Source organism: Manacus candei, unplaced genomic scaffold, assembly GCF_025592945.1.
Source record: "Manacus candei isolate 608988 ecotype Guabito, Panama unplaced genomic scaffold, ASM2559294v1 h1tg000017l, whole genome shotgun sequence".
Classification (NCBI taxonomy): Eukaryota; Metazoa; Chordata; class Aves; order Passeriformes; family Pipridae; genus Manacus; species Manacus candei.
The window spans coordinates 31,464,746-31,475,000 of NW_026138065.1; the positions used below are offsets into that span (position 1 = coordinate 31,464,746).

The 10,255-nt window shown below is 41.6% G+C and overlaps 1 protein-coding gene across 2 annotated transcripts in view; it reads right to left on the reverse strand.

The window, feature by feature from the left end:
* Positions 1–10,255, reverse strand: part of MEIS1 (Meis homeobox 1) — a 108,318-nt gene that overhangs the window by 70,636 nt on the left and 27,427 nt on the right. For both annotated transcript variants that reach the window (XM_051783889.1, XM_051783890.1), the window contains exon 7: positions 10,091–10,202. In XM_051783889.1, coding sequence (XP_051639849.1) covers positions 10,091–10,202 — 112 coding nt within the window. The remainder of the gene's footprint in view (positions 1–10,090; positions 10,203–10,255) is intronic.

Here is a 10,255-nt window from a genome sequence, read left to right on the forward strand (position 1 = left end):
AGAAGGGATATCAGGCCTCTCCCTCTGGTATTTCACATGGCACCAAGTAGTGGGTCACCAGGCCAGTGAGAAGCGGTCCCCGGTGAATTATACGGTGATAAGTCGCTCTGATGCTGCCACTGCTGCAGGGGCTGCTCTGATTGCTCAGAGAAAGTCCCCACCTCATTCATGAATTTAAAATTAAATTAAAAAAAAAAAAAAAAAGGAAAGAAGAAGCATAAAAAAGCCTGTGTGCATCCATGTGCTTAGAAAAAAATTATGTCAGCATCTTACAGCGTTGATCCTATTAATTAATCCCTTGAAGAATGGCCCCTCGCCCACAAACATATAATGTAATGCCGGCTTAATCTTACCTAAAAAAATACAATGCAATAAGATTACTAGTCTGACTCTGCTAACTGCTACAGCACTGCTTAATCCTGCATTTTGGTGCTTTAACAAGCTCCTACAATACTGTACAGAGTTTATCAGAGCAGTTGCCAAGAGAGGAAGGACTTATATTTTAAAGAATATAATTCCACTGTCTTTTGTGCTTTTTATGTATTATGTTTATACAATGACTTTCATCCTGGAAGATCTCAAAGCCTATTGCCTGCTCCTGTTTCCACTAAAGTCTTCCTTTCAGGTTTCATATTGGAGCAGGATTAGAAATAAATAAATATATATATGGGGGGGGGAGGTTATAGCAGGAAGATTTGCTGGTGCAGGCACTCATTTCTTCCATTCCCCAAATGCAGCTGGGAGGGGTGACACCAAATTTGCCCCCTCCTCCCAAAAACCTGCAAAGGAACCCATGTGGGACCTTGCTTTAAAAAGTGAGTGCAAACATAGCCTATGAAAGCATCATTCCCCTATTCCTGCAATCACTTTGCCTTCATCCTCAGGCTCTATTCCCACCGGCACAGCCCCACTCCGGCAATGTGCACCCACAGCCACACGTTTCCCAGTCTTCTCTGGTTATAGACATATTAAGCTTCCGATGGAATAGGAGAAGAAAGCTCTGCTCCCTCCCTGTAATTATCAAATCAGCCCGAAAATGAGGAAGAATTGAGAATCCTCATTATAGCACATCATAAAACACGGCGAGGTCTCGTGCTCGCTGTATGTTATTGGCACAGTCTGCCAACAAAACTTTACAAAGAGCACAGGAATGCACGTTTGCAGAGATATTAAAGTCATAAAAGGGGAAATTTGTATTTTATTTTCCCACAGCCTAAATGAAGGTGAACCAAGCAAATTTGGCAAAGAGTGCTAGTCAGATGCCATTTCCCACAGCAGTGTGGTATTTTCCTCTGGGAATAAAACATTTTCCTTCAACTACTGTTTATAACTCTTATCAGTTCAACAGCAATAGAGCCATCAAGTCCAATATCTTGTGGAAAAAAGTCAAGGTCAACAAGTACTTGCATTTTCGTTTATCTTTAGTGCAATTGCTACTGACATTCAATTGGGTAATAAACATGAGGACTGTCAAATGCTCTCAGCAAACAGGTGATCCAAAAGCTATCAGAGAGAAAGAGGCTACCGCCAGGTAATCAAACAATTCTGTTGCAACAATTATGATTTGAGTGCATTCATTTACAGAAGCAATCACCTGTCAAATTTGAATGAATAGCGTCAAACCATTCCCACCACTGGGGTAATAAGGGCAAGAAAATACAAGCTTATGTCTACTTTCTTCCCAACAAAAGCATGCTGGCATTAGCAATAGCCATCAAAAAAGGATAAATAAAAAAAATCCAGCATCTTAGTTCCTGAATTGAATTATAAAAAAATTATTTTAACATGGAAACTAGAGGAGATGTGTCCAAGTAACTCGATCTTGTGTCGGTGTCTCCCGTGAACAATAATGGGTGTTTAGGAAAACCCTCTAGAAAGAGGGGGTACACGGATGCGGCTGTGCCGCAGCTCTGACAATCAGCACTTGGGCAGCTTCCTGAGCCAGTGCTTGCATCTGGACCAGGGTTTTTAATAGCCACAGAAGGACCGATTTTTCCATGAATTGGTCCAATCTCTTTTTGTCTGCTGTTGGCCTCCTCAGCACACTGTAGCAATAAGTTTAACCCAACACATAAAACATTTTTGTATGTTTTAAACCTACTAACACTCCGAAAAGCTCATGTGCCATGAACGCCCACCCTTACTTCTTGCATTATGGGACAAGCACCCACTTTCTCCATACACAACTAATTTTAAGGACTTCTCTTCCAACCTTAGTCATCCTTTTGTTTTCCCCTCACAGCATTTCACGAGAAAGACAGGAAAATGGTTTGTGCCAAGCAGCCCAATGGCGCATCCTATTGCATCACTAATCCAGAAACAGGGCATGTTTTATGGGTTTATGCTCCTTGTGATAAAAAATGTTTCTCAAAAGAAACACCTGAAGATTACAACTTTTGGTTTTTTAACTTCCAGTTTAAAGAAGTCAATGACACACACCTTAAAGTCTCACTCTGCCTGCAGTAGATAGCAAAAGACTTAGCTGAAACCACTAGGACCTGGGAGGTAAATGGGGATAGAATTGGTGCCCTTAGGATGGAAATATTAAGATGGCCTCTAATATGGGCCATATGGGAAGCTCACTGGCTCCAAGCCACCACAACATAAGTGAAAAACACCCAGGATGTATAGGACACAAAAAGCCACATCAGAATAAAGCAACTCTGTTTCTAAATTAAATAATATCAGCAAGCCTGAAAACACACGACTTAGGTATTGCTAAAACGGGGTGTCTTGGACACTAAAAACTTCAATTTCTACAACTTCTTACAACCAAACTTCTCTCTACCCAATCCAAGGAGGAAAGAAAGATGCTCTTCAGTCCTACACAGGAGCTTTTAGGTAACAGCCCAAGATGCGATTTAGCAATGTGATATTTTCCACCACTGTTCCCTGCTCAGCATATCCAAGATCCTGCCCTCAGTAAGACACCTGGTTTTGTGCAGACACCCTTTTGGGGCTGCAAAAGCCCTGCATCACTGATGGGATGCTCATTCCAGGGTCAGGACCATGTTCTTAAATACACATCTATGTATACGTCAGCTTGCGCAGCCACACAGATGTTTACTGGGCTAGACATTTCTAAGTTTAGAAAAACTTGCCAAGAAAATAGGAAAAAAAAGGAGGGGGGAAAGGACTCCAGCACATGGCTTTTGCTGCTTGATTACAGATAGGCTGAGAAGTCAGGAATATTTGTATTTCCATAGCCACTTTAAAGGTAAACAGTTTCCAAACTCTTTTTCCCTCCTTCTGCTCTGCCAGCGATGGCAATAGCTTCAGCCTGCAGGATCTGCCTCCTGACGTGATCGCCTCTCTGCTCCCTTCCCAGCTGGAAGCTTTTCCTAAGCAAAGACTGGAAGTCGCATTAAACCGTGCTGAAACGGTTGTGCTGGTTTTGAACTGCTTATTATCTCTGGGGGCTGACCTGAAAAACAAGTTGGTGCTTAGACAGAGAAATTCAGGTTTCCCCTGAAAGGCAAATGGGAGGAAGGAAGGTTTTTTTACAAGGAAAAAAATTCATTTACGATGATGTTACCCACAATTTAGGCAAAACAAGCAACATTTATAAGTATTTTAAGCTATCTTCGCCAAAACAAAAAGAAGAACGCCTGTTAATAACAGACATTTAAGCTAATGCAAGCAATTGAAATAAATACTGACACTGGGAACAGATTAATGCTCAAATCATGACAGACACCCACTTCCAAGAGAAGAGTCACTCCCTTTTACCATAGTGGAAGTGTAACCCTGCCTAGCTGAGCCACAGAGGTTGAATGCTGCCGAAATCTAACTTTAACAGCTGAATCAGGCTGATGAGACCCCAAAAAAAACCACCAAAAAAAACCCCAACAACAAAAAACCTAAACCAGAAGGAGGAAAAAACCAGTTTCACGCCCCCCGGCTTTAGAGTAGAATGATAAATTGACATCATGTTGTTATGAGCATAATCCTCAACTACTCAATCACTGTTAAAAAATAAAACATGATTCTGGGGAGATAAAAATAATTAATGCTGGTGCTGCTGAAGAATACACACCTACACGAAGAGTTTCAGATAAATATGGGCCTGGTTTAAAACTCGTATCTCACGTCAAAGGAAGAGGGTACAGGTGCTCACGTTGATTTAAAGCAAACTGAGCACTGCCCGCTTGATGGAAAAGCAAGAAAAGAAAAGGGGATGGCAGAGCCTCAGCCAGAAAACTGATACTGTTCCGTTTTCAAACAAGCCTATTACGCTTAATTCGGGATTCACAATACATAAAGCACCAGAAAAAACACAGGGAGCAGCCCCTGTTGACTAATGCCCTGTCTTTTCTAATCGAGGGTCACATCCAGTCTAACCGATCGCATGATAATGGCATCAGAAAAGGTCAATCAAAGACAAGCCGAAGCTTCCACTGCCTGGCTGACCTTCGGAGCTTGTGACAAATTGCTATCAGTCAATGTCAACTAATGACAGCGGCTCTTTGGCTAATCAATTGTTCTAAAAATGATCAAGAAAACTACTCGCAGGACAGCTCATTTTCACATCAATGCCTGTGAAGTATGAAAAGCTCATTTTTTTTTGAGTTTTTAATAAGCTCATAAGTAAAGCAGTTACTTGGTAACAGGGGTCACCTTAGTGAAAAGACAGAACCTTTGTCTGCCTTTTACATATTCTTTTATTACCATATTATAGTAAAAATATGCCATGCCATTACTATGCCAGAGGGCTACATAATAAAATAGGTAATACTTCATACTTTTTTTTTTTTTGAGATAAATACTTCTGTGGTTTAGGGGCCACTGTTTGGATGTAAATAATTGTCAATATAGTCTCCATGTATTTAAATGTAAAGCAATCACCACCGGCACTCAGGTGACATGTCCACTCATTACTCACCCAAACTTCAAGTGACAGAGCCGGTAGTGAAAACCACGCTGCAAAATCCAGTGGTGCTGCTGGGAAGTGAAGGTCTAACAGCAGCTATTTTGTTCTTAAACCCACCCACCCCATGTGAGCGCAACTTATTCCAACTATTTCCGACAGAATTCACATTTGGTAGGAAAACCGCATGCTCCGAAACCCCCTAAGCCCTGCAAAAGCAAACAGACATTTCCGCCCTGGAAGGATTCTGCATGTAAAAGCCAACGTGGAAATGCACACAGGCTTGAGCAGTGGGAGATATATCAGGGTTCTCCCTGTACAGCAAAGGGGTGACTGCAGATTCGTCCATCTCCTCGTCCCACCTGCCTCTCCCAGCATCATTTTCAGCCATTTCTCAAAGCTTCACAGCCAGGCCACACTCAAATCCGCATTCATGCATTAAATATTACCAAAACAACAAACCCACACTGGTCTAAGGTTTGAGAAGTGCAAGCACAATGATGCTTTGCTTTTCCATGAGGAGAGTATCCAGCAAAGGACATTGCAGGGCACCACACCACATGAAGCCATTTGAGAAGACGCCGCGTTGGGAGGGAACAAGGAGCCATCGTTCAAGCACGGCACTGCTTTTCACTTGGGTTTGCCTCTTTACTTGGGTGACTCCCAACCAGGACACCTGTACTGCCAGAAAGGATTTACCCCAAGGAAAACACCCGTCACCTACCCGTTGGCTCCCAAAGCAATTGCCCACCTCACCACGGAGAAGGAGTGGGGGGTGGAGGGGAAGCGCTAAACAAGAAACATTAAAACTTTTGTTTTCATCGGAGAAACTGCCAAGTGACAGCAGTTTCAGGTTACACCCTAAACCTGCCTTGCTATGGTAGTTTTTCAAATTAAAATATCTTCTGTGGCCTCAGCCACTCTCAAGCCGTCCATAGGCAAGAAAGAAAGGAGGCAGGGCAACACTTAAGCTCAGCCATAATTGGAAGTATGTGAAAAATGAAGTGTCAGTTCGGTCAATAAAGGGCAAAGGTGAAGGGGAACTGCAGCCCAAACTCGGTGCGAAATGTGCTCATTAAGACACCCAATCCGCGGGCTCCTGCCCACCTATCCCATTAGTCATCGGCCATCTGACCGCTTCAAATGCCTCCCCGCTCTTATTACTTTTCTTCTCCCATGTTAAAAAAAAAAAAAAAAAGGGGAGGGAAAAAAAAAAAAAGGAGAGCTGGTATATAAATCCTTGCTCAGTCATCTGGAACATAATGTGGCCCTTCTCTCCCCCTCTTCCCGGCTCTGCCGCCTGCCTTTGCAGCCTCCAAACAACCGCCTGGAGATTCCCGGCAATAATAAACCCGATTGCCTTTTTGCCTATAGGTTGCTTGAACTCCTACAAAAGCCCGGAAAAAAAATCCCAACGTTGCAGCCATCGATACATTTTTATAAAGAAATATCGCTGGCTTTCTACTCCTGGCTTGAAGGAGCAACAATTATTTGGAGGTTAAAAAAATGTTTTGAACCCAGGCTGAGGCCTGGACAAAAAAAGAAAACGGGAAAGAAACAATACGCACAAATAGGTGACACTGATGGATTATTTTCCTTTTTCTTTTAAACCATGCAGGAGAGTTAAACGTGGGAAATAAAGAGCTACACTCTAGATTAAAAGTGACTGTACCAGGGCTTTGTTCAGCATTTTCTTGGCCCCACTGTTTGAAAAACAAGCAAAATAGATTTCTCAATACACCAAACAGGAATCTTTTCAAGTTGGAGGATGCAATAAGATAAAATAGTGCTGCCATGAGCTCTGCATCACCTGCCTGTACATAAGAATTTGCTTCTCTTCTTTTAAATAGAATTTAGCAAGTTATTTCTCCGCTGCATAAATTCAGATCTCTTTGCACCATTTGGAGACAGACCTTCAAAGGTCCTTCCCGTTAAGTTCAGAGCAATGGGAAAACTTTTTCATAATATTATTCTGCATTCCTGTACTATAACTATCCCCTGTGATGACACAATACCAGGCCTTTAGAAGAGGTTGTGTCAACGTACTATGCAATAACATACCCTGCTGTTCAGTGGCACGAGACCCCAGAACAGCTTCCTAGCAGTTAAATATGGATTTCTACAATAGATCGAAGCAGCTGGGAGTCATTACTATTTACTAAGTAAATAAATTTACATGTTAAAAAAGACTTTAAAATGTCTACAGGAAAGAACATCTCTCCTGTTTTCAAAGGCAATCATTCAATGTGTGCTGCATATTATGACATAAATAGGTTAAAAACACACTTTGTAAGGATTTGTAGTGATGAGCAAGGTAAGAAGAAAAATCTCCTGAAAGTCCAAAAATAGACCTTAACATAGCCTGGGTTAAAGACTAAGGGAGAAAAGTCTTGCTAAAGGGCTTAAGCTTTCCAGTCTGTGTGCCTCCCTGAAAATGCAAAGCTCATACGTACATCCTTGTGATACTCTCAGCCAGGTTGGAAACCTGGCTCAGAAGGTGCTTTTACCTACCCCAACTAGGGAAGTAGGCTGTGAGGACAACCTAAAACCAGACAGTTTTAGAGGGTTTTATTTCTGGTGATCAGATTTGCCTTTTTTTCTTTTTTTTTTTTTTAAATGGCAAACGTGCTCTTGACAGATGGAACCAAAAGGAACTTTTACAAACTCCTAAAAATAGGGAAGCCCATAATATACTGAATATATGTCACGCAACACATGCATCTCGAGTTAACTCCTATGCTCTCGAGCACAAGCTGGGGTCCCCAGCCTTTCGCTGCCACCCCTCCACAGCACCCGGTTGCTGTGGCAGTGCCATGCTGGCTCCTTCTGCTGCCAAGAAGAGCACCCAGCAGAGGTAAATACAGGAGCTTAACCACAGTGTTGCACTCCTAACATCAGGCCACAGAAGAAAAGCCATCAAATCACAGCATTTGGAAATTTAAGGCAGTTGGGGACAGGCAGGATATTTGCTATCTTTTTTCTTCTCTTCCATTTTGGTCCCACAGGGTCATATTGTTTGACTTCTTCCCCATAGGGAAAGGTTAAAAATGCTTTGTTTTTTGTTTCTTTTTTTTTTTACCAGAAGGTGTACATGCAGCTGTGGGTGTACATTAAACAGATGAGATTCCCCCATAGTCTCAACCTTCAGAGCATTTCACACAAACAAGACATAAAGCAAGGCTCAGCGAAACCACTGCTACCCTTCCTACATTCCTGTTCCTCAAAAACAATGCCATTTCCACAGGTGGCAAGTGGCCTGAAGGCAAGTCTTAGTAACAGAGACCTTCTGGACAGGGTCTCCTTTCCAAAACACCTTTCCCAAATTTGACCTGAGAGCTCCAGTTAGCAAATCCCCTCTTTCTTTTTTTTACTCTTCCCTGAAGTTTGAATGCAATGAGCCTTCTTCACAAAACACATCTATCAAGCACTGGCAGCAATTCCAGCCTCAACAAACCACTGGGATTCGGGTAAAAGTTTCAGAACTGGATAAAGCGTCACTGACAAGTCCTTCTGCAGATATTTAGTAGCACTCAGGCTTGAAACTCACTTTACAAAACTCTTCCTGACTGAGTTTACAGCATGCACCTTGCTAGGAGCTGACCAGGATGGCGATGATAAGACATCAGATATGATCGGCACTCCAGACTACTAAAATGTCATATTTAGGAGAAAATGAAGCCTGAAAAATCTTTAAAAGTACACCAGGAACCGAGTATCTCTATTTCCAAAGCAGTCTAGGAGCAAGCTGGCAAGCCTCCCCACAGCTGTTTTGTCCACGCACATATCCACATAAACACACGCACATCCGTCTAATAAAAGAAACAGCCCTATCCGAGTACAAAAACCCTCTCAAAACACCATGTTTTAGTTCAAAGCCTATTTTTTTGCAGCAGCTTTTTCACCCTTAAAAAAACCCCACAGATTTAAAGTTTGCTCCAAAAGCAAGGGGCTATAATGACCATGTTGACACCACTTCAACTACAGCATTGTGAACAGCACCACTAGAATATATACGTATACATACTTGAAAGAAAAAAGGCCCCCTGAATTTATGTTGCATATCATTTTCCAGTAAAAGTCAGAGGTCAGAAGGTTACCAGTTTCTGCCTCAGCTCTGCAACAGTTTACTATTCCAGGCCCCATTTTTACTAGGCTGTACTTGCGATGAAGTCAGCAACTTTTCTTTAAACAATAACGAGTCTCGAATACTTAAAATTCTATAAAGAGATGTACATTAGGTCCATGCATATAAAAAATTAAAATATACTGGTTTAGTTTAAAAACTAATCTTGTTAAATGCAGACTTTGCAATGCTAATCAGTACTGTTCAACCTTTTTTTGGAAACACAATTCCTTTGTTGTCTAACAGCACTTGAATGAAACATGATCATAAAACCAGATTTAAAAGTATATACCTATTGTGAGTTCAGAGTCAACTTCAATAAAGCACTCTCTTTTATATTCAGATTAAGGATCCTTTTTAAATTTTAATTGCATTAAATTAACACAAAATCCGCTGCAGTTGGTCTGTTCAGAAAAACTAGGAAGCATTCAAACCGCTTCTTAGGAAAAAAAAAATCCAGAAATTCAGCTTTTTAGATTTCAGAGTTTCTGAGACAGCACTGATTATTTGTAGTATGTCCCACTTCCATTGCACCAAGCTCATTTCATACTCGCCCTGCTAAATCAGCTACTCTGGCCTGACACTCAAACAGAATGTTTTTGCATTCAATTAAATTGGAATTGAGTAAAAAGAAGTAAATAAAAGCATTGCTCAGGATTTTGTCAAATGGGCCAGCTAAAATCTCTCTTCTTTATATGCAGTGAAGTTTCGATGGCATCTTTGAAATATTAGCGAGCATTTCTACAATCTTAATTACATTTGGTTTTGAAGATTTCATCTTTTAACCGATTTGAATGAAGGAAAAAAAACCAAACCCTTCTCAATTCTTATTTTTATTAAGCATACTGCAAATTTGGTACATATGTTCCTCTAAAGTGTGCCTGCCGGCAGGGTCGAAGAAATAAAGATACCAATCCCTTTACTAGGAGGAGATGGAGAAAAAAGTGTCAAAATAAGAAAAAAAAAAAAAAAAAAAGGAAGATAGACCTTTCTCAGCACAAAACCCCTGGTACCAGAGCACATTTCAACATCAGAAAGACAGTAACCAGTCCCTTGAGCACATCTTGCCAGCTAAGAAAGCGTGAGGGCTGTGTTCCTACCTTGCTCACTGCTGTTGTCCCCGCTGTGCGATGTGTGTCCTCCGCTGGAGGGTCCGGGGGTTCCCCCGGAGCGCGTTGATGCCGTGTCATCGTGGTCTCTGTTCCAGGAGGGCTGTGGGACCAAAAAATTAACAAATTAAAATCTCAGATGGGGAAGAAATACCC